The sequence below is a fragment of the Myotis myotis genome, unplaced genomic scaffold, assembly GCF_014108235.1.
Source record: "Myotis myotis isolate mMyoMyo1 unplaced genomic scaffold, mMyoMyo1.p scaffold_m19_p_11, whole genome shotgun sequence".
Taxonomy (NCBI): domain Eukaryota; kingdom Metazoa; phylum Chordata; class Mammalia; order Chiroptera; family Vespertilionidae; genus Myotis; species Myotis myotis.
This window is the reverse complement of record NW_023416315.1, coordinates 72688831-72714315: the sequence shown is the minus strand read 5'-3', so window position 1 is coordinate 72714315 and position 25485 is coordinate 72688831. Positions and strand designations below refer to the sequence as shown.

Below are 25485 nucleotides of genomic sequence, written 5' to 3'. Positions count from 1 at the left end.
CCTCCGCAGCGCCTCTGGCTCTCAGCGTGCTTTTCTTTCCTTCTAGTTGTAGAATTTACACTCAGCCAGCCTTCCTGTTGTTCTGGATGATGTTTGCTCAGTCCTTTGCGGTAATTTTCAATTGTTGTGTGAGGCGACAATTTCCCGGTGTTTACTTATGCCGCCATCTTAGTTGCTCCTCCTTGCCTGCTGTCAATCTTAATCTCTCAGGCGGCTGTTTCTGACAGGGCTATAGTTAGGAAGGGTGCTGCATCACTTTCTGGGACTGAATGGCCTCTCTTCATCCCAATCCCTGAGTGCTCTTTGGGGCTATTCAGATTTATTGTCCTTTGTACTGCTCTGGGTGTGGCTGTGTTAGCTGCCTTGAGGCTGCTGGGAGGGGCTGGCCCTTCAGGAGAAAAATGGCTGCTGGTCAGGAGGGTCAGGAATGTCTCAGTGCCTGGCTCCTGGTCACCTCTCCCCAAACCGCTCTCCTCCACAGCCACTTCCCAGACTCCACATGTCCGCATCTCCACCTGCACCTCAGCCACGGGTGAGTGTTTGTATTTAAAAGGTCCGATGAACTGGTTTTAGCGAATAAAAGCAAAGACCAAACAGGCAAAACAACCATGCAACTGCTAGTTTCTCTCCCTGGCACTGCACGATTTGGGCAGTTCTCAAGGCCGCCCCTCTGGGCTCAGCCTCTCACAGCTGTGAACTTAGATCTAGAACCCCCTGTCACCAGCAGCCCTGTGGACTTCCTTTCCACAGTTGGATGTTAAGCCTATCCCCAAGGGACGTGGACTTGGTGCCATACAGCTTCTTTCTGACCCTCTCAGCTCAATGGTCTCGCAACTCTCTCCTAATCCTACCATTCTCCAGGCGTCCTCTGCCCTTCCCAGCTGTGAATTGTCTCACAGCTGTGTCTATGTCGTTTATTCCAGGTGGATGCTATTTGATTTAGATGCTTCTTCTGTCTGCTCCGGAGTAGGGCTCAGAACACATCTGCCTGTTCGGCCGCCATTTTCTCTCTCTCCTGGATTGTTTATTTTTTTTCTTCTAAACTATGTTTTTATTGATTTCAGAGAAGAAGGGAGAAAGAGAGAGAAATAGAGACATCAGTGATGAGAGAGAATCACCAATCGGCTGCCTCCTGCATACCCATCAATGGACAAGTGGATTAAAAAAGTAGTGGGACATATATAGAATGGGATTATATTTGACCATAAAAATAATGAAATCTTACCATTTGTAAAATATGGATGGATCTGGAGGTATTATGCTCAGTGAAATAAGTCAGTCAGAGAAAGTCAAATACCATATGAATTCATTTATATGTGGAATCTAAAGAACAAAGTAAACAAAAGACAAAATTGAAACAAACTCATAGATACAGAGAGCAGACTGCTAGTTGCCAGAGGACAGAGGGCTTGGGGTACTGGATAAATAGGTAAAGGTGTTAAGACGTACAAATTGGTAGTCACAAAAGTCATGGGGATATAAGGTAAAACATAGGGAATACAGTTAATAATAATGTGGTAACGATGTATGGTCCCAGTTGGATACTGGACATACGAGGGGAACACTATACAAAGTATGTGATTATCTAACCGCTAAGCTGTACACCTGAAACTCATACAAAATAATATTGAAAGTAAAGTGTAATTGAGAAATAAAATATTCAAAATAAAAATTAATTTAACAAATAAAAGGAAAATAATTATCATCACTATGGCTTCAGGCCAGTAAGCACAAGTCACTGAGAAACTATGACCTGCATGCATAGCTGTGCACTGGGTGTCCTGCAAGTAACTAAGATAGATCTGTCAAGAGGATTAGGGCTCTGAGGGTGCAAAATGATTGACTGTCCTACTATCCAAACATGAGTAGGAGTTCTGGTAATAGATGTTATTTCAGTAAAGACTATACATGAGAAACTTCTCCTGTCTCCCATGATGGAAGACATTTTATGAATACATACATCTGTAATGTAGATAGTTGGCACATGGACAAACCCTCCAAATTTATGTTGTCTTTGGTAATCCTTATTGCCTAGTTATCATAATTTACCAAGGTGACATCCCTTTTCAGCCAACCATTACCATAACATAAATTGCAGTGTTTGGCTTCAGGGCACCAGCCACAGAAGGACACTCTGACACAGACATTCTGGAGTAATCCAATGCAAATCATATCTGATGTTTGACTTTGTAGCATAAGATGAATTTTTTTAGGTGTAGTTCAGTCCATGTTCCCTGCCCCTCCCTTTACCCCTACCCTACATTACTAAAGTCTTATAGTATTTCCCTGTTAAATCATTGAACTGCTAGGTGGCACAACTTTTTGAGATTCTGCTATATTCATCCTCTTTATTTCTTTAGTGAAGTTTTATGCTTTGGTTAAAAAGGGGTTTGGATTGGCTTTTTGAAGGTGGGACAAAATTACCTCATATTTCTGGAACCAAAAAGTATCTAAATTTCTTTTGTTTTCTTTGTATCATATTATAAACAGGAGAAAATAGAAATTTTATTAAAGATAGCCACATGGAAGACAACCATCACCTAATGGAACAGTACTAATACATCATATATCCATAACAGATTAGGAAGAAGAAATGGCTGCATTTTTGTTTGTTTGGTTGATCAATTAGTGGCTCCTAAAGCATGTGCTTAATTAATACAAATTTCAAATATATGAGTTTGTTGCCTGACTAAGAAAAGGGATACATGATACTCCATACTCTTAAATGATTATAGAGAGTAATTAGGTTAATTTTTGAAATTAATTCAGCAAGGATCTATCAGACCCTTGTTTTGCTTCTTTTTTTTTTTTTTTCAAACCCTTGTTTTGAAGATACTAACTTTTAGGTCCTTCTAGATTTAGAGATGAATATGTATTTCCAAGAAGCTTTCAGTTTAGTGAAGAAAGATGTTTTTTAAAAAACAAACAAAAAACCCCACAGTAAGTTGAGGCAGGTTGAATCAATGATCCATGACTGTTGGAAATGTGCTGTGGGGAGTGCAGAGAAAGAAATCTCTTGAGAGCAAGCCCTGTGCTGTTTTCTTCTCCAACACTCAGGTACTAGCGTGGACATTCAGAGCATCTGTAGTGAATACATGACTTGTTAGATGAAGATGCATTAGACATAGTGTCCTCACTTCGGAGGTACTTTGGGACTTATTTATCTTCTAGCTTCTACCCCTAAAACACTTTTAGAATTTTAGATATGAAATTGACCCTCAGTTGACCTATCTCATGAATGGAAACAGTAATAATCCTTTTAAAATTACATCTTGATTGTTATTATTGTAGATGGACAAAGGAAATTAGGTACAAAAGATTATCACTGAAAAAATTGGTCTCTCCTATCTAAAATTTTGCCTCATGGGTTTTCCAAGACACATCAAATTGACAGCTTAACTCATAATTACATAAAATTTTCCCCAAGATTATTACATTAAATTTCAAATTTATTATTATGAGCCATTTATGACTTTTGAAAAGTCAAGAGTCATTCTCCCTGAGATGATCTATTCTTTTAGCGGCATCATTCCCATAAAGGGTCTTTGGGAGCCAGAAGTGGTGTTGTTTGCTTTCCTTGTTTCTGGCCCCAAATTCTTCTACTTTTCTTCAACCATGTTTTAGTGTTTATTCTTGCTTTCTTCCTGCCCCACTTTTTCATTCCACTGCTGTTTCAAATAGACATCTAATACACTTTCCTGCATTCTTCTAAGTGCCTTAAGGAAAGATAAATACAATACACATGTTGAGAAATAACAAGTTACTCCCTCTTAAAACAAACATCAACACCATCACTTTGGCTCCCAGAAGCTAAATTATATGTAGATGTTTGCATATATGAAGAAAATAATATAAAGTAATTTGAGATGTTAGTATATTAATTTATGGTTTCACTTAGCAAACATGGACCACCAATTACGTTTCAGACTTTGTTTTGTGTTGTGGGGACACAGTGTTGAAGAAACAGCTTTTATCCCTAAAGCACACCATGTAAGTAGGAGAGGGAAATAAGACTACAGACAATGCTGTAAAGTGTAAAGATTGTGATAGTTCAACCCAAGATGGAAGAGACACCTCACCCAGGGGCAGTGAGAGAAGCCTTCCTTGTGGAGATGGAATCTGAGCGGAGCCAGAGAGTGAAGGTGCTGGAAGCAAAGAGAGCATATTGAAAGGTTCCAGGCAAGATTGACATCACTGTGTGGAGAACTCTGTGTAGCTCACGGAACAGAGGGATGGAGGAGGGCTGCAGCAAAGAGCCAAAAATGTTTAGGGTGAATTAGGTAGGGCTTTGGCTCTAACTTGGATTTTATTCTGAAGCCCATGGAGGAACCTGGAGGCCATTTCAGCAGAGGAAGGACTTCCATGTGATCATGAAGTGAAGAGAGTGGCACGATGGATTCATGCTCAGCCCTTTTTTTGACTTGAAGTGGTTGAGAAATGAACACAGTGCAAAATCACTAAGACATGAAGGAGTGGAATGCCACTGAAGAGGACCAGTGAAATTATTTCAGACACTGGGAAGAAGCAGAATTCTATCCTTTAGGGAGACATTGCTAGTTTTCCAACCAGTAAATATAAAGGAGTTATTGCAGTTTGATTTTCCTTCTTTAAATAATTCCAGTGCAGAAACTTTATTTCCTGGGTCATGATCAAAACTTTCTGTTTTAGCCCAGCTGTGATATCTCAGTGGTTGAGCATCGACCTGTGAAACAGGAGGTCACGGGTTTGATTCCCGGTCAGGGCACACGCCTGGGTTGTGGGCTCAATCCCCAGAGTGGGGCGTGCAGGAGGCAGCTGATCAATGATTCTGTCTCATCATTGATGTTTCTATCTCTTTCTACCTCTCCCTTCCCCTCTGAAATCAATAAATATATATGTAAAACAGTAACAAAAAACTTCCTGTTTTACACCATAACCACTTAATTTCTTTTGCTCTCTGGTGATCTCTTAACTACAGGAAATTGAGGCTTCTGTAGACCCAGCATAACCCTTAGATACTTTGTCTTTTGGGGGAATGTAACTAAGAAGTGATTAAGAGCCTGCTAGAACTCATATAACCCAGTGACACCTACCTACTTCTGTTGAGTCAGAACAGTGACATGAGGAAAACAAAAGTGGAATGTGGGAACAGGTGCAGTGTCCACCTAGTATTCGTAGGTTGTGAATTTGTAGACATGGTGTGAATGGCTGTGTGTGTAGATCTACAAGAAGTTTCATTTGCTAAAAGCAAAGTATCTGATAAATTCTTGCCTTAGTAACACTTCAGTTACTACTAAACAAGGCCTGAGAGTAATTGATTCCCTGGATTTAATTCTTACCAAAAAGAAAGAATCTTAAGAAAAGGAGACCATGTTATCTTATAGCTCATAATAGTAAAAGAATGGAACATTAGTTATAAACATATTCCCCAAATCTAAAAGTCAACGAACAAATAGCAACCACAAGAAAACAAACTTTGACTCTTTTTTTAATTCAGAGGAAAGGCAATTATAAATCCAGAAATGGAGTCAATAAATGACTTAACTTTGGGATGACAGTATTTGGTATAGGAGATACAGTTGTGTGTGTGTGTGTGTGTGGTGGGAATTGATTCAAGAAGGATGGGAGAGCCCTAGCTGGTATGGCTCAGTGGATAGAGCGTCAGCCTGCGGACTGAAGGGTCCCAGGTCCAATTCCAGTCAAGGGCACATGCCTAGGTTGCGGTCTCAATACCCAGTAGGGGGCGTGCAGGAGGCAGCCAATCAATGATTCTCTCTCATCATTGATGTTTCTGTCTCTCTTTCCCTCTCTCTTCCCCTCTGAATTCAATAAAGATATACTTAAAAAAAAAGATGGGAGATTCTAAAAGATGAAATTATAGTTGTTTCCAATGGGATAAATGTAAAAGAAACACAAGTGATTTAAAGTATATGAAAAGATCAGAATGACAAATAGCTAAATAAGTGAGGTAGAAACCTATAAGTAGTTGTTCAGGGTGGCTAAAGTCCAGAGGAAGCAAAAGTCTCAAGATTTTAATTGTAAACATATTTTCCAAGTAAAATGATAAAGAAAGCATAAGAGAATAATGATAAAAGCAAGTACCACGCTTGCAGTATGGGATGGTGACGAGGACGTGGTATTGCAGGACCAATTCTGTCACTAATTAGGTAAGCAGCTCTTAAGTGTATCATTTAGCTTCTTTGGACCTGTATTTCTTCATCTTTAAAGAAAAGATTTTTGAGGATGATCTTCACAGTTGTGTGCTCTTGTCCAACGCTTTGATCTATCTACTAGTAATACGATTTGGAGAAGAAAGCAATGTGCTAATAAGATGATAAGAACACACAACTATTTATTTCTAGTTTATATTTCCCCTCAATGATTTTTATTCTTTTTTTAAAAAGAATTTAAGCAAATAAGTCAATCCCAGGAAAATTCTAAAAGTGATGATTATGTTGTTTATGAACACTTAGGAAAGAAAGAGGTGATTAAAGATCCAACATGGATTTACTAAGGAAGTTTTTCCAAATAAAAACAGATGAGGTAGTGGATATGAAAGCTTTGGACTCCATACAATAGTATTTCAATGTTTCTTATTAATGTAAATGGCCATATTTCTGAATTAGAGGAATGCTGTAGAAGTACAATTGACCCTGAACAACTCAGGTTTGAACTTCATTGGTCCATTTATATGCAGATTTTTTTCAATAAATATATGCATATTTTCCCCCCAGTAAAGATGTTGTTGGCCCTCCATGTCCCAGAGTTTTACATCTTCATTTTTAACCAGCTGTGGATCCCTCAGATGCTGACAGCTGACTGTATGCACTGTTTTATGCCATTTTATGTATGGGACTTGAGCATCTGCAGATTTTGGTAACTGCAGAGGAGATCCTGGAACCAATCCTCCCTGCATATTGAGGGGCATCTGCCTGGGGGTAGGCATCCCTAACCCTCCCATTGTTCAAGGGTCAACTGTATTTATATCTTTATTTAAATAAAACATTGGTAATGTTTTTAATGCTATCTTTTTAGATAATGTGGAATGATGGGTCATAAAACCTATTATACCAGTAATATAAATAATCAATCTATATAGTAAAAGCCTAAGCTACCATTAAATGGAACAACCAGAATGATCAGTCACTATGATGCACACTGACTACCAGGGGCCAGATGCTCTATGCAGGAGCTTCCCCCTGTTGATCAGTGTGCTCCCACAGGGGAAGTGGGCCGCTTAGCCAGAAGCTGGGCTCACGGCTTGCATGGGCAGTGGCGGTGGCAAGGGCCCCTCTGCCTCCACAGCAGCACTAAGGAGCAGCTAGCTAAGTGGTAAAGAGTGAGCAGGCGAGCAGTAAGGAGTGAGGGATCCCGGATTGCGAGATCCCAGGGGGATTGGGCCTAAGCTGACAGGCGGACATCCCCCGAGGGGTTCCAGACTGCAAGAGGGTACAGGCTGGGCTGAGGGCCCCCCCCCCAAGTGCATGAATTTCATGCTCTGGGCCTCTAGTATCTATATATATATAAAAGGCTAAGCGACCATTTGGCCAACTGGCTGGTAAGTATGGTGTGCACTGACCACCAGGGGGCAGAAGCTCAATGCAAGTGCTGCCAAGCTGCGGTGACTTGGCAGTGGTGGTTCTCGGGTGACGCACCCTGGAACCAGAGAGGAGGGAGCCCAAGTCCTCGCGGGGCTGCGTGATTCCACCGTCAGCTGTGGGTTATGTTGTCGCTGAGGCACTGTTGGCCCTGAATATGGTTTAGTGCTGAGCTGCGGTGACTTGGCAGCGGCGGTTCTCAGGTGATGCACCCTGGAACCAGAGAGGAGGGAGCCCAAGTCCTCGCGGGGCCACATGATTCCATCTTCGGCTGTGGGTTATGTTGTTGCTGGGGCACAGTTGACCCCTGATCTGGTTTACACACACTTGCATTCCACACCCTGTATGACAGCAACTTTGCAGAGTGCCCTTCTGCACTCTGGGACCCGTTGGGGGATGTTGGAGAGCCGGTTTCGGCCTGATCCCCACAGGCCAAGCCAAGAGACCCCACCTGCGGAAGGGACCCCACTCACTCTGCAGATGCCCTTCGAGCCACAGCGCTGCCCCAGGTGCTGCCAGCCAGGGAGGGACCATGGGAGGTTGGCTCCAGGGCATGTCCGGCCCTTCTCACCCAGTCCCACCCCACCGGCCACCTTCTAATTAGTTTTCTTTCAATGTGCATGAATCTGTGCACTGGGTCACTAGTACTATCTACTTATATAAAAACCATAGGTGGTGTTCATCACATACAGACAAACAGCTGAGACCGAGCGGAAGGAAGTCAGTCCTACAGGGGTTGTCTTGGCAGTGGCTGAGCCCTCCTCCAAGCTGTTTCTGGAGCTGTTTCCCTTAAGGGCGGAGTTTGAGGCAGGAACCCACCCTGAGAGCGTGGAGGCAGATCTTTCTAAAGTGTGCCGTGCCAGCACGGGGTGAACCTGAGTGGGGTGGCTTAGAGGCTTAGAAAAGACAGACAAGAGAATGAAAGCTGGGTCTCGGTGGGACACCGCTTCTCTGAGAGACAACGACCACCCCCACAGCCATGCCTTTATTTTATAGCAGATGCTACGAGGCAAAGTAAGGGCGTGACCGAGATGTTTACAAACATTCTCCTGGGTTTCAATCCTACTCAACTGCATGCACCTGAACTCTATCAAGCCCACATCACTCAGGCACGTGGGGCCATGTGTTCAGACCATAGGTTCAAGCTTACAACTACAGCTGGTGGCTATAATTGTGCTGGGAGGGCCCTGCCCTCCAAGCTGGGACTTGCACGTGGCAATGAGAGGACTGTGCCCTCTCATCAGTCCAAGGCTTGAACCTGTCCAAAACACTATAGCGGCTCCCCACAATAAAGTTTTAATTCTGTTTCTCTGTTACTAATGTTGTGGCCCTACCCCATAACAAAGAAACAAAGGAAAATTTCCCCATCGAATTTCTGAATAGTATTACTTCTTCGGGAATGCCGTGTCATAAATTAAAATTGAAAGTGGGTGCAATCATCATGCTATTGAGAAATCTCAATAGTAAATGGGGTCTTTGTAATGGTACCAGATTTATTATCAAAAGATTACAACCTAACATTATCAAAGCTGAAGTATTAACAGGATCTGCAGAGGGACAGGCTCTTCTGATTCCAAGAATTAATTTGTCCCCATCTGACACTGGCCTCCCATTTAAATTGATTCGACAACTGTTTCCCGTGATGCCAGCATTTGTGATGACTATTAATAAATCACAAGGGCAAACTCTAGACAGAGTAGGCATGTTCCTACCTGAACCGGTTTTTGCACATGGTCAGTTATATGTTGCTTTCTCTTGAGTTTGAAGAGCATGTGATGTTACAGTTAAAGTTCTAAGTACTTCATCACAAGGGAAATTAGTCAAGCACTCTGAAAGTGTTCACTCTTAATGTGGTGTACAGGGAGATATTAGAATAAGTTTAATCACTTTATCAGTCGTTTGCATCACTGTTGTTTTTATATCATGTTTTTGTTGTTTTTATATTATGTTTTTGTCATTTTTATATATCATGCCTCTGTTGATGTTACATCCTTTTGTTACTGTTTATTTATTAATAAATTTATATATGATTTTCATATACATTTTATTAATGTCCTTTCATCTCTCACACTTCTATTTCTAGAGAAAGGGCAAATAGCGATATTAAAATATCTCTGCTAACTAATTCCCTTTTTATAAAAAAATATATTTTATTGAGTTTTTACAGAGAGGAAGGGAGAGGGATAGAGAGTTAGAAACATTGATGAGAGAGAAACATCGATCAGCTGCCTCCTGCACACTCCCCACTGGGGATGTGCCTGCAACCAAGGTACATGCCCTTGACCAGAATCGAACCTGGGACCCTTGAGTTTGCAGGCCGATGCTCTATTCACTGAGCCAAACCGGTTAGGGCAATTAATTCCCTTTTAATGTGCACGAATTTCGTGCACCGGGCTACTAGTAATAATTACGTAATTAATACCTCTTCTACCAATAGATATAATAAAGGGTTGCACATATATCATTGAGACCATTGCAAATTTAGGGTGATCTCTGGAATATGATTTCTGAATTCTCTCTTGGTATTGCCATGGTCAATATTTTTAAAATCAGACCTTATAGACAACATAACACAGTTAAAAATCATGTGCTCTGGGGACAGCTGATACTTGTTCTAAATACCTGATATTACTTTATATCTTGACCATTCTATGCCTCACCTTCCCCATCTATGAAACAGGGCTAACTGTAGGTCCTGTCTCATAGGGTTGCTGTGAAGAATAAATAGATAATGTGAGTAAGTGATTAATACCAGTGCCTAGCACTTAATAAGTCCTTGAAAAATGTTATCAGTAATTTTGATAATGATAATGATCATATGGAGAGGAAGGTCACATACTTACGAAGTGTATGGAGCACATTTGGGTGGTAGCTTGAGTCAGAACAGTGACTGGTAGGCTGGAATGATATGATTAATATTTAATAGTTTCTATTTCTTTTTAAGATTTAAAATTTAATGGAGTCAAATGGAAAATCCTACTTCTAGGTTCCAAAATTTTCAAAAAAAGAAAGGACCTGGGTTTGGCTGCAGTGAATCTGAATAGAATCTAGGTGTTGTTGCCTATCCAGTCATTGGGGCAAACAAGGAGTCCCACCGCTCTACACCAGGCTGTCCTAGCTGGTCCTCAGAGTGTGGTGGTCCTGCGCCTCAGACTGCACGTCTCACTGGGCTTTGTCCTGGTCAGGTTTCAGGGACTCAGAGGGTTTTTGCCACTTGTAATTCTCATATTTTGAAACCACCTGTGGCTCTGTAACAAAAATAAGTGAGAAATTCTGAGGAATATAACAGTTGAGGAACTAGAAGTATTTATTCAGGAAATAATTGGTTTAGAAGAGATGTTTTAACCATCTTAATATTTGAAAGGCTGACTTGAGAAATAACCAGATTCTGTTTTTTAATGGAAGGTAAAACTAGTAAGTAATTTTTAGATAATGATTTCTAGCACGAATGGAGGGGGCCAGAATGATAAAAGGCAAGTAAAATGTTATAGATTGAAGAGAAGACAGCTTCATGTGGCACAGGATTGTAGTTTTGTTTTTAATCTTTTATTGAGAGATAAGTTACATGTAGTAACTTGCACAAATCTTACGTGTAGAACTGGATGACTTTTCACTTAGGTTTACCCCGTGTGATGACCACTCAGGATTATAAAACTTTCCACCGCCTTAGAAGGTTGCCTCAGACCCCTTTCTGTCCCCAAACTGCCCTCAACTCAAAAGTAACTATTTTTCTGACATCTATCAACCATATATTAGTTTTATAAACTTTATATAACTACTTTGAAGCACTACTTACCAGATTAAACTTTACATCTAACCTCTGACTCAGCAATTTCATTTCTAATTACATATCCAACAGAAATGAGGTTTTTTGTTTGTGTTTGTTTGTTTTGTTTTGTTTTCAGAAAAAAATCTTACACAAGAATAGTCACAAACGCTTTATTTATAACAGTCCCAAACTAGAAAACAGTCCAGATAGCCACTAGCAGGAGAATAAGCATATTGTAGTATATCCATACAATAAAGTAGTATTCCGCAATAAATAATGAAGTACTGATACATGCAACAACATGGAAGGAACTCGGAAACATCATGTCGAGTGAAAGAAGCCAGACACAACACAGTACATACTCTACGATTCCAATTGCATTACATTCAGGATTTTAGATTTTAATAAAAGACTCTCATGACCATTTGATTTTGCATGCCTAAGACACTGGAGAAGGTTCCTCCCTTTTCAGAAAAAGACCTGTATGAAACACAAGATGTCAAAGAAGCAGAAGGAAAATTAAACAAGCGCCAGTCTGGCTTAAGTGAGAAATGTTTATTTAGCATTCCTTGTTTCTGCAGACAGTAATGGAATTATGTGATGACTCTTTTTTTCTTTCCTCCTTGGATTCTAATTGTTAAGAGAACTTTTTGGTAATAATGGCAGCTACATGTCACTTAGAAAAGACAGAAAGGCACTGCATAGAGTCTTTTCACACAAAATTGGACTAAGGATGATTTTGAGAATCCCTTCCCTTGAATAAAATTTATGAATAAATTACAGGCAATACTGGAAAGCACCTGATTTGTTATTTCCTGCTCAAAAAACTGTTTTTACTTTAAAACATTTTTTATTTTTTTTATTACCATTGACATACAATATTAGTTTCAGGTGTACAACCCAGTGATTAGATTATAACTTAATAAGTGATCACCCAAATAAATCTAGTACTCATCTGACACCATACATCGTTATTACAATACTAGAGGCCCGGTGCACAAAAATTTGTGCACTCGGGGGGGAAGGGGAGGTCCCTCAGCCCAGCCTGTGCCCTCTTGCAGTCTGGAACCCCTCAGGGGATGACCACCTGCTGGCTTAGGCCCGCTCCCCAGGGGATTGGGCCTAAGATGGCAATCAGACATCCCTCTGGCAGCCCAGCAGCCCTCGGGGGATGCCCACTTGCCAGCGGGGAGCAGACCTAAGCTGCAGTCAGACATCCTTAGCGCTGCTGAGGAGGCAGGAGAGGCTCCCACCACCACCGCTGTACTGGCAGCCATCAGCCTGGCTTGTGGCTGAACAGAGCTCCTCCCATGTGAGAGTGCCCTGACCACCAGGGGGCAGCTCCTGCATTGAGCATCTGCCCCCTGGTGGTCAGTGTGTGTCATAGTGACCAGTCCTTTCCAGTCCTTCTGCTGTTAGGGTCAGTTTGCATATTACCCTTTTACTATATAGGATAGAGGCCTGGTGCACAGGTGGGGGCCAGCTGGTTTGTCCTGACTAGTGTCCCGGATCAGGGTGGGGGTCCCGCTTGGGTGCCTGGCCAGCCTGGATGAGGGGATGATGGCTGTTTGCAGCTGGTCACACCCCCTTTAGCTTTTTATTGTCTGAGAAGACCTTTACCTGTCTTTTGATTCTAAATGATAGCTTTGCTGGGTAGAATAAACTTGGTTATATAGGTCATAGCTTTTTATCACTTTGAATAGTTCATGTCAATTGTTTTTGGTCTGCATAGTTTCTGTTGAGAAATCACCTGAAAGTCTTATGGGATCTCTCTTGTGGATAGCTAACTGCTTTTCCCTTGCTGCTTTTAAGATTCTTTCTTTATAGTTAATCTTTGACATTTTAATTATGATGTTTCTTGGTGCCGTCCTTGTTTGGGACTCTTTGCACTTCCTGGACTTGTGTGTCTATTTCCTTCACCAGGTTATGGAAGTTTTCCATCACTATTTCTTTAAAAGGTTTTCAATTCCGTGCTCTCTCTCTTCTCCTTCTGGCATCTCCATGATGCAAATGTTGGTATGCTTGAAGTTGTCCCAGAGGCTCCTTATACTATCCTCAATTTTTTTGAATTTCTTTTCTTTTTGCTCTTCTGCTTGGGTGTTTTCTTCTACCAAATCACTAATTTGATCTTCTCCTTCATCTAATCTACTATTGATTTCATCTAATGTATTTTTCATTTCAGTTATTCTTCATTCTGAGTAGTTCTTTTTTTAAAATTCTTTATTGTTGAAAGTATTACCCCCAGTCCCAGGCCCTCATTGCCCCATTGTCTGTGTCCGTGGGCCATGCATATATGCATACATGGTCTTTGATTCATTACCACCACCCTTCCCCACTTTCCCTCTGCGATTCTGTACTCTGTTCCATGCTTTCATGTTTCTGGACCCACTCCATTCATCAGTTTATTTTGTTACTGAGATCACGTGATACCTGTCTTTGACTGCCGTATTTCACTTAGCATGATACTTCCCAGGTCTTTCCATGTTGTCTCAAAGTGTAAGAGATTCCTTTTTTTCACTGCTACTTAGTATTCCCTGATATAAATGTGCCACAGCTTTTTTATTCACTCATCTACTAATGGGCACTTGGGTGGTTTCTAGATCTTAGCTATTGTAAATTGTGCTGCTCTGAACATAGGGGTACATACATTTTTTCTGATTGGTGTTTCAGGTTTCTTAGGATATATTCCTAGAAGTAGGATCACTGGGTCAAATGGCAGTTCCATATTTAATTTTCTAAGGAAATTCCGTACTGTTTTTCATGAGTGCACCAGTCTGCATTCCCACCAGCAGTGTAGTAGGGTTCCCTTTTCTCCACATTCTCTCCAGCACTTGTCATTTGTTTTTTTGTTGATGGTAGCCATTCTGACAGGTGTGAGGTGATACCTCATTGTTGTTTTAATTTGCATCTCTCTGATGATCAGTGACTTTGAGCATTTTTTCATATGTGAGTTTGCCATCTGTATGTCCACTTTGGAGAAGTGTTTATTTAGGTCCTTTGCCCATTTTTAAATTGGGTTGTTTATCTTTCTTCTGTTAAGTTGTATGAGTTCCTTCTATATTTTGTATATTAACCCTTTAACAGATGTATCATTGGCAAATATGTTCTCCCATACCAGTGGTCGGCAAACTACGGCTTGGCAAACCGCAGCTCGCGAGCCACATGCGGCTCTTTGGCCCCCTGAGTGTGGCTCTTCCACAAAATACTGGCTCATCCACAAAATACCGACTTCCGCGCATGGGCCACAAAGTTTCAATCGCACTGTACGTGTGCGCCGGCACATGGTATTTTGTGGAAGAGCCACACTGAAGGGGCCAAAGAGCCGCATGTGGCTCGCGAGCCACGGTTTGCCGACCATGGTATACTGTGGGTTTCCACCAGGAAGGGTGGAAACAAGGCTTGGATAATTTTTAAATAAAAGATCTGAACATTAAGTAAGTAAAATATGTATTATCTGCAGTTTTAAAAAATTATCTTCCAGTGACAATCAATGAGTGGATTCTAGCAAACAAGATATTTGATTCCTAGATTGATTTCCCACACCGGGAAATGGTTAAATGTTTAGATATTAGAAAAGCAATGAAAAATCTGTGAGTGTCTAACATTTTTTTCTTCTTAATCATAAACATACCATTTTATAGTATACATATGGTGGTGAAATTTTGTTTGTATATATCTGAGATCAGGGTTGCAAAGACTCTCTCTCCCTTTCAATTCTGTGTTGGTATTTTCTATAATTATTTGTATTTTCTCAATGTCATCAAAATTTCTCTCAAAGAGAAATTCCTTATGCTGGAATTGATGGTAAATACTTGTTATTGGATGAGGGATTGATTTTCTTTTATGAAAATATTTTCTTCTACTTCGTCTATTGGCTAGTTGTGGGACTTCCCTTTCCATTTCTACTGTAATACAATTCTAAGTTGAAAACAGATCTGTAAAGAAACAAGGATTCCAGGTGTTGTATTCCTCTAGCCCAGAATGAATTTGGCAGCAACGGGAATGACATATTTTTACCTGGTCTGAATTAGAACGCATTTCTATGTCATAGTATACATTTGGTTAAGTATTAAAGAAATACTATTCTAGTAAGAAATATATTCATCCTGGTCAGTGTGGCTCGGTGGTTGAGTATTGACCTATGAACCAGGAGATCACAGTTCAATTCCTGGTCAGGGCACATGCCCTTGGATCCCCAGTAGGGAGTGTGCAGAAAGCAGTTGTTCAATGATTCTCTCTCATCATTGATGTTTCTATCTCTCTCTCTTTCCCTTCCTCTCTCTGAAATCAATAAAAACATTAAAAAAAATAAAGAAATAGAATCATAATTTAAAAACAGATGTTTTCCCCCAAAGGACTACTCTCTTTGAGTTTATCTACTCTTAGTTGTACCCTGTACTTTTACTTCCCTGCAAACTCATTATCTGAACCTATTACTCACTCTACCCTTCATCTGAGATTTTCTACACAAACTAAGAGGAAGTTGTTCTGGGAAACAAATTAGGGTTTATATGAAAAGGGATTGAATGAACAAAAACTGTATAGTTTTCTAACAATTTCATATGTATATCCTTATATATAAAGATTTATTATATAATTTTATATATACAATATATATGTTACATTTTAACAAAAAAACTAAACATGAACTTCTTAACATGTAATTCAAAACATATATAGTTTAAGCTGTGGTGTGTTTTTGTTTGTTTTTTAAATAAAGGTAATAAATTTTCCTTCACATTGGTATTTCATATGCCTGTTGATAATTTTTATAAGTAACAAAGAGATAGTATTTGCCTTTCATGATATCAAGGGTATTCACATAACATTAAATTGATATATTTTTAGCTATTCTCTGCTTGAGTAAACTCAACAGATGAAAATACATATTTTAAAGTAGAAGATGATTGCTAAAGTCAGTCTGATAGATTTTAAACATGAATTATTTACAAAAATATAAATTACTCCTAGTTGCACATACCACCCTGATGCATAAGGAATAGCTGTGTACTATGGACATTATAATATTCTTAATTTATGCTTTATTAGACTTACATGTTTAAAATACTAGCATGTTAAAAACCATTGCTCCTTGTTTTTGCAAACTTACAGGAGTTCCTACTTTCTTTCTTTTCTTTTTCTTTTTTAACAGATATAAGCTTACCAAAGTCGGCAACAATATGCTACACAGCTGCCTTGCTCAAAGCAAGAGCTGTCTCTGACAAGTAAGTGAGTAACAACGTGTGTGCTAAGTGCCCTACCGACTCCAGGAGATGCTGCTTCTGAGAGTTTCCCTGGAAGTCTCCTATTCTATGAGCCCCTGCTTATGAGCATGCATTTTCCAGAATCTGCTGATCTTTTCTTTCACTGCCAGGAGGAGGGGAAGTACACCCTGAAGTATTGCAGGGGTGTAAGAATCCCTAAAGAGGGATTTATATACAATTCCATGCCTCTGAAGTGACTTTTTTTCTTTTTTTTGCCAGATAATTCATACCAAAAGGCCTGCTTAGTACTTAACACAAAATGCCTTTCTTTTATTCATTTTTTGCATATTCCTGTTTCTTCAGCAGTCCAAGACTGGGTAGTAATATGGCAGAGGGGGTGGTCATCTCCATTCTTTGTCTCATCTACTCCCAACCAACCCCCCGCCCAGGGTCTGTTTACTTTGAGTGGCCATCTCAATGGGATATTTGCCCATTTTACTCAGGCAAGTGACTGTGGCATAGAGAATTTCCATAAACATCCAAGACGACTGGCAGGTGAGAAAGAATAGATGGCTTAACTGTTTTTCAGTCAGAAACACACTTCCCATGCACTCCCTTGGTCCCATTGAAAATCAGATCACAGGGAAAGAAAATAGCCTCTGCCGTGTCAGACAGGTTTGCTGTTAAGTGTGTGTGCACTTCAAGACCGAAGTAATTGTCTTTCATTCTTTTTTGTCCTGTAGATCGCCAGTACCTACTGCAACATCTTTTCTCCCTACACAGCGACTCCAGCTTGGGAGGGCAGGGCCAGGGTTGTCACAGCTTCCCCTGTGGTGTCTGCCTGCCAAGCACAGCTCTGGAGTTAGCCCTGGGTGTGAGGTGAGAAAGAGATTGCATGGTCTGGTTTTTTTTCATCCACTTGGACAGGTGTCTGGCCCGCAGTTGGGGCATGCACACCCCCCTGCCAGCCCGGTCGCAGGCAGGTTCTCCTGCTGCCGCTGAGGCTGCACGACTTACCCTCCAGGGCAGCACTGATGCTGGGTTGGGAGCTCCTTGAAAATTCTCCCCAGTTTTGTTTTTAACCAAGTGTGCTCTCCTGTAACCTAGTTTTCTCTTTTCCTACACTGTCGGCCCTCATCAGTCCTATCCCCTCCCCTGACCTAAGCAGGTGCCCCAGAGAAAATTTAGATAGCTATTTAGAGAGACTTGACAGCTGAATTTAATTTCTGCCACGATTAGATGCAAACACACTTTCTGCTTCAGTGGGGGTTTTTGTTGGCCTTGGTCTGAGGTGTCACTCAGAGGTTCCATGTAGTGGAGGTTTGGAAAGGTCATGCCATTGGCTTGCTGTGGTTTTATGGGCCCTTCATATGTAGATGCCACTCTGGGTTGATGCCCAAGCAGTGGTCCCAACTGGGTGGTGTTTGTCTTTCTGCTTTTCAGATTCTCTCCCGAGGCTGCATCTCGACGGGGGCTGAGCACAGCAGAGATGAATGCAGTCGAGGCCATTCATAGAGCTGTTGAGTTCAATCCTCACGTGCCAAAAGTGAGTATGTGGAATCCCCACAGGAACTCGTTATGATAGCAGAGAAAATGTTCCATGACCACAGTATCATGCCTTGAATGCAAACAGTAATAAAAAAAATGAATTGCATCCAACAAACGTTGAGGTCCTGTATAATCTATGATTATTAACTTCATTTTTAAGCAAAAGCTACATTCAAGAGGCTTTGGGGCTGGTTTTCAGCCTTTGTATACTAGTAATCAGGGTAAATTGACAGACCTGGCTTAGGCAGTCCAGGTCAAGAAAGTCTAAAATTGGCAAACTGTGGAGATCTCAAGGGCGTTGATGTATTTGACAGGAATTTCACACAAGTTTTTAGTCTTACTTAGACCCAACTCGGGAAACGAACCTTGTTGTGAACAAAAGTGGTAAAAAATACTTACCAATATGACCTTCTATGTCTTTCTAAATAAATGATAAGTAATTAGCAGTGGCAAGAAGTTAATAGGGAAAACCTCCAAGTATGAAGAAGTATTATTCTTTTGACTTGTGAGTGCCATTTCAGTAAGTCTGTGTAGTAGGAAATATTTAACCACATGATTAACCAATTTATAACTATAATTACCCATTATAAATACAAATTTAATATTTCTAATGTATTTTTTCTGAGCTTTATTTTAAGGGAGTCAGTCACGGTAGAAATATACAGATATTTCTATAACCTTTTGTTCCGGGGATGGATGTTTGTTTATGATTGACCTGTATTTGAGTTCCTACTATGTGATAGGCCATCACTTAGCATTTTCAGTTTTTTAATATTATGCAGCACATTTTGACCTCTAGGAAACTATTCCTGCTGTGCGTATCAGGGCAGAATTTTCTTGGCAAAATGTCTTGTGAAGACTTTATTGTGAAAAGTGACAAAAGAAGTCTGTGGTGAAAGTGCCGCAGTTGCCGCAGTTACGGGAGGGCTATCCATCCACCCTAGGCCCAGTGCGTGATGACCAGCCTAGCATCTGTAGGCTTAGGTATTGTGTGTAGAGTAGGATAAAATACTTCTCTTTATTTCATCTTTTTCAGCTAAGTTAAAAATGTTCACTCAAATTTTATTAAAATGTAAAACTAGTTAGGAAAACTTCATACTGAATTACAGTAAACTGAAGTCATTAACTAATATTTGTTAAATGCCATTCACTAACTACAGAGCTACCTATGAAAATAAATAAGGCTCTTTTAGAAATAGTATTGGACAGTAGAGTCCTAGACGCTGAGACAAGAACTTGCATTCAAGTCCTGCTCTGTTACTTGGGCTTAGCATCTCTGAACTCAGAATTTCAAATGAAGATAAAAATATAAAGATAAAGATAAGGTGAGATAATACAGTCAAAGTTTTTAAAAATACTTGAGCACTATATGTTTGTAAATTATTAAAATTGTTAATGTTTTACTTGTTGATGGTGGCGCATTAAAGTCTCAGAATCATGTCTTAACTTTTCTAGTTATGCCAACCACAGCCTTATAACCCTGGGCCTCAAGCTAGAAAACTGGTGTAATACCTGTTGGTATTTTAATTGAAACTGTTGTTTAATTCTTGGTAATGGTCTTAAATGGTTAGTTCAGCCTCTAGAAAGAGTATTAAAAGCCCTAAGAAACAGTCTAGCTACCATGGAAGAATATGACTCAGTCAACTAGCACTCTCCCTGCCAAACAGAATTCTTGTAAAAGTGGAAACATTTTAAGTATTTGATTTCACTCTATTTTCTAATCATTAAATGGAGAAAAGATAGGCTATTCAGGTAAAATGATTGTCTACCACTTTTTTTTGTTGGCGATTGTGCCGAAGGGAAACTTGTTTCCAGATCTTCTTCTTTCAACGTTTCCATGAAGAAAAGGTCCTATGAATACTGGCCTCATATATCCGGAATTAAGTGCAAATCTCTGGTTCATGTATATTATATGCAGGCTGCTGTAAACATCTTTTATACATGTTCTGCAGTTTATTGCACTGCTTGCTAATACTTCAGTAAACACACCCACGCACATGCATACATACACACACATTGGTGCCTTTTAAGACAGAGAATAGCCTTAATTGTAATGAGATATCAATGATATCAATGAAGAACATTGGGTGGGGCAAAAGTATGTTTACAGCTGTGAGCACCATGAGAAGCACAAAGTATATTCTTGTATTACTAACTATTAATTACTAGAGGCCTGGTGCACGAAATTTGTGCACTTGGAGGGTCGGGGGGGAAGAGTGTGTCCCTCAGCCCAGCCTGCACCCTCTCTAATCTGGGACATCCCTCTCACAATCCGGGACTGCTGGCTCCCAGCTGCTCACCTGCCTGCCTGCCTGATTGCCCCTAACCGCTTCTGCCTGCCAGCCTGATCACCCCCTAACCACTCCCCTGCCAGCCTGATCAATGCCTAACTGCTCCCCTGCTGGCCCAGTCACAACCAACTGCCCTCCCCTGCTGGCCTGGTCGCCCCTAACTGCCCTCCCCTGCAAGCCTGGTCCCCCCCAACTGCCCTCCCCTGCTGGCCTGGTCCCCCCTAACTGCCCTCCCCTGCTGGCTATCTTGTGGCTGTGGGTGCCGCCATCTTTGAGGGTGGGGCAGTCAGTTAGCATATTCCCTCCTTATTAGCTGTGGGTGCCGCCATCCTTTGCGATAGTGTGAGGGTCAATTAGCATATTCCCTCTTTATTGGATAGGATTGCATTATTGTTTATACAAACAACTGTTAACTTACTTTTGCTTCGCCCTGTATAAACTCTTAGACTCTTGGTATAAGAAGGGGCCTTAATGGTTACCTAGGACACTTTTCCATCCTAAGCTTGACTCTCTCCTTATAGTGATATTATGATAGTTATTTTATTATTGGCTTCTATTGGATGTTTACTATGTGCCAAGCACAATGCTAACTGAACTACGTATGTTATCTCATTTATTTTTCATAACAACATTGTAAAGTATATCATGTTATTGTCTCTGCTTCACAGAGGAGGGCACTGCCGGTTTGAGAGGTTAAGTAACCTGTTCATGGTCACACAGTAAACAAATGACAGAGCCTGAACTGATCTGGGTTCACTAGCTCTTAAACGTCACTCTCCACTGGTTGCAGACAGCCTAGGCTTGACATTTCAAATGATGACAAGCACATCCTTTCGTAGGCCCTCAATTCCTTGTGGACAGTTCCTACTTCTTCAAGATATTATCATGTCTTAAACACTTCCCTGGCTCTTTTCCTCTCTCTCAGGAAGTTGTCAATGGCCTACCACAGGAATTTCCAGTACCTTCACACTGTTTTACCCAATTACAGTCTTCTTAGGAGAAAAAAATACCAAATATAGTGGCTGAGAACTGCCTTTCATGCATTTTTAGCTTAGTTCCATTAGGTATTCCATTAAGCAAAGGTACACAGTTAATATTTTAGCATTCAGTGAAAAATATTATTTACTCCAGGAGGTTTACTCTTAGGAATGAAGAGTAACCTGCGAACATGAGAAGTAGGAGTATCTCTCTTAACCACATCACAGGAATGGGAAATAAATAAAAGCAGTAAAAAGCCGTGGGTCTCTATTCTGCAGAACCCTCTTAAGAGTCAGCTGGATTCTAAATATGAGGATTTCTGAAGCTCTGGCCTGCAGCACATTATAAGGAGGAAGCAGCCCTTAGACTCATCATTACAAATCAGTTCCCTTCCTGAGGAACTGCAGCAGTGTCTCCAGCCCTGCAGGTCCCTTCATCACCTGCCCCCACTTGTTTTTCATTTTCCCAGCTCCTTCTAGCGGACTGTTAATTGTTCCAGAAACATTCTCTTCCCCTTCCCTCTTCGCTGCTTCTGTGGAAATCCTACTCATCCTTCACCCCACCATTAAAAGCCTCCACCAGGAAAACTGTACCTTCCTCATCCCAGAGTCAGTCACTCCCTGTGTGATCTCTCTCTATAGTGCATTGATTATGTACTTACTGCATACTCTTTTTCTGAGGATGACTAGGGGTGTTAGGATCTTAATTTTTTATATCAGAGAAAATTATATAAATATATTACCATCATATAGTCATACTTAAGACTATTTCATTCTGCACATTTTTAATACTAAGGAATCATAGTCACACAGCATATTTGTATTTTTAAAAAACATGGGCCACTTAAATTGGACTTTATGGTTGGGTATTAGGAATATATCTATTCTTTTCTTGGGGAGGATCATCAAATTTTCTGGTTCTTTGACTTTAAAAAGGCTATCCTCTAACATTAAAGTCCAAGTCTTTTAGTCATGTGCCTTTAAACACTTTAAAATGCTGTATTCTCAGTAACTATTTTCTGGATGATTTACTGTAATATGTTATGTCATAAGAAACACAAATCATGAAATCTACCATAACAAATTTTTAAGTATACAGTACAGTGTTAATTATATTCACATCGTGTGCAGCAGATCTCTAGAACCTTCTCCTCTTTCATCACTGAACTCTGTGTCATTGCACAGCAACTTTCCATTCATCCCTCCCCCAATCATGGTAACCACCATCCACTTTCTGTGTCTGTAAAGGTGGCTGCTTTAGACACCTCCTATACATGGAGTCATGCCGTATTGGTCCTTCTGTGACTGGCTCTTTTTGGATTCTGAATACGAGGATTTCTGAAGCTCTACTGGTAGCTTGTACTTACTCCAAGTTCATCCACATCACAGCATAGGACAGGATTTTCTTCCTCTTTAAAGCCTGATTAACATTCCATTGTGTGTGTATGTGTGTTCATTCATTTATTGATGGAGATATAAGTTGTTCCTACTTCTTGGTTATCTATATATACATACATATATACATATATATATATATATATATATATATATATATATATTCACTATGAAAATGCTTTAATGGTGTCTGTACAACTCAGATGTCAAGACAGGAAGAAGAGCAGTGCACACAGTGAGACAGGATCATGAGGACAGACTGAGAGTGAATAAAGAGTTCTCACGCTTCCGGTAGCAGGTGCTCTAGGCCACCTCCTCCTCGGCCTCCTCTTCAAACTCCCCCTCCTCCTCGGCCGTGGCATCCTGGTACTGCTGGTACTCGGACACCAGGTCGTTCATGTTTCTCTCGGCCTCGGTGAACTCCATCTCATCCATGCCCTCGCCCGTGTACCAGTGCAGGAAGGCCTTGCGCCGGAACATGGCCGTGAACTGCTCAGAGATGCACTTGAACAGCTCCTGGATGGCTGTGCTGTTGCCGATGAAGGTGGCCGACATCTTCAGCCCCCGGGGCGGGATGTCGCACACGGCCGTCTTCACGTTGTTGGGGATCCACTCCATGAAGTAGCTGCTGTTCTTGTTCTGCACATTGAGCATCTGCTCATCCACCTCCTTCATGGACATGCGGCTCCGGAACACAGCATATATAATGCTAATATGCAAAGTGTCCCCTCAGGAGTTCAACCAAGAGGCCAGGAGTTCGATCTCTCACTATGATGTGCACTGACCACCAGGGGGCAGCACAGAACGAAGGAATGCCCTGGCCAGCAGCTGGCAGCCAGGGAAGGAAGGCCTCGGCGGCAGCCAGAAGAAAAACCCCAATCAGCCCTGATCGCCAGCCAGGCCTAAGGACCCTACCTGTGCACTAATTTCGTGCACTGGGCCTCTAGTTTTGAATAATGCTACAATGAACATGGGAGTGCAAATATCTCTTCAAGGTCCGTTTTTCAGTTCTTTTGGGTGAATGTCCAGAAGTGGGATTGCTGAATCATATGGTAGTACTATTGTTAAGTTTTTGAAGAAATTCCATACTGCTTTCCATAGTGGCTGCATCGTTTTACAGTGCACAGGGGTTCCAATTTCTCCACTTCCTTGCTAGCAATTTTTATATTCTTTTTTTTAAAAAATAGTAGCCATCCTAACATGTGTGAGGTAATATCTTATTGTGGTTTTGATTTGCATTTCCCTCATTGTTAGTGATGGTGAGCATCTTTTCATGTACCTGTTGGCCATCTCTCTGTCTTTGGAGAAATGGCTGTTCACGTCTTTTGCCCACTTTTTATTCAAGTCTTTTCCCATTTTTAAATATAATACATTATAAATATATATACATATGTAGTTCACAGATTTTTCTCCCATTGCATAAGTTGCCTTTTCACTCTATTGATTGTTTCATTCTGGTGATTGTTTTTGCAGCACAGAAGCTTTTTATTTTGATGTAGTCCCACTTGTCTATTTTTTGCTTTTGTTGCTTGTGCAGTGTTCAAGAAATTATTGTTAAGACAAATGTTATGAAATTTTTATCCTATGTATTCTTCTAGAAGCTTATAGTTTTAGGTCATACATTTAAGTCCTTAATGCATTTTGAGTTGATTTTTGTGTATGGTGTAATATTAAGGTTCAATGTGTTTTGCATATGGACATCCAATTTTTCCGGCACCATTTGTTGAAGAAAATGATTTAATTCTTGTGTCTTCTATTGTAGACATCAGGTTTTTGTCCACCTCAATAGAGCACTATTTTGGGCTAAAGATTTTTTTATATTTAGGATAGATAAACAGAATGGGAATTACTGAGTAACATATAGGAGTACTTTAGGGCTCTTGATACTTATTGCCAAATTGCTTACCAAAAAAGATGGTAGCAGTTTGCACTCCCATCAGCAGGCTACTCCTTTACCATTTCATCACATCTTCACCAACATTGAGCAGTTTGTTTAAAACAGAAAGAAGGAAAACAAAAAATATTTATGCTTTTAATAGGTACAAGTGGAATTCTATTCTCTTAGTTTGCTTTTTTATTCTTTTATTCTATTCTTTTTTATTCTATTCTTTTCATTTGCTACTACTAGTAAGCAAATTATGTAGACTACCTATTATCTACTCTAATAAAAGAGAAAGATGCAAATTGACCATACCTTCATGATGCCCACCAGCCAATCAGGAGTGAGTATGCAAATTAACCTCATCGCCTCTGTGGAGACTGACAGCAGGGAGGAGGCAGCTCCCAGCAAGGCCTGCTTGGCCATCACCATGGCGACTGGGGAGCAGGCAAGCGGGACCGCAGGCAGCTCCCAGCATGGCCTGCTTGGCCGTTGCCATGGCAACCAGGGAGCAGGCAAGCCCAGCTGTCAGGCAGCTCCCAGCACGGCCTGGTTGGCCGTTGCCACAGCTACCCGGGAGCAGGCAAGCATGGCCGGCAGGCAGCTCCCAGCACAGCCTGCTTGGCCGTCGTCGTGGTGACCGGGGAGCAGGCAAACCCGGCCCACAGGGAGCTCTCAGCACGGCCTGCTTGACCGTCGCCTCGGTGACCTGGGAGCAGTCAAGCACAGCCTGCAGGCAGCTCCCATTAGCAGCTCCCAGCGTGGCCTGCTTGGCCATCGCCTTGGCAACTTGGGAGCAGGCGAGCATAGCCCACAGGCAGCTCCCAGCAGCAGCTCCCAGAACA

General features: G+C 41.1%; 1 protein-coding gene across 23 annotated transcripts in view; it reads left to right on the top strand.

Annotated features, from left to right (window-relative positions):
• ST7 (suppression of tumorigenicity 7) overlaps positions 1 to 25485 on the top strand; it is a 314766-nt gene that overhangs the window by 245450 nt on the left and 43831 nt on the right. For 21 of the 23 annotated variants that reach the window (XR_004970975.1, XR_004970976.1, XR_004970974.1 and 18 more), the window contains 2 exons: positions 16499 to 16571; positions 17994 to 18096. Coding sequence is in view for 20 of the 23 variants with exons in the window: in XM_036328872.1 (XP_036184765.1) it covers positions 16499 to 16571; positions 17994 to 18096 (176 nt within the window). In the remaining 3 variants the exon portion in view is untranslated. Of the gene's footprint in view, positions 1 to 16498; positions 16572 to 17293; positions 17430 to 17993; positions 18097 to 25485 lie in introns of all 23 variants that reach the window. The other 2 variants (XM_036328894.1, XM_036328893.1) reach the window with 1 other exon arrangement.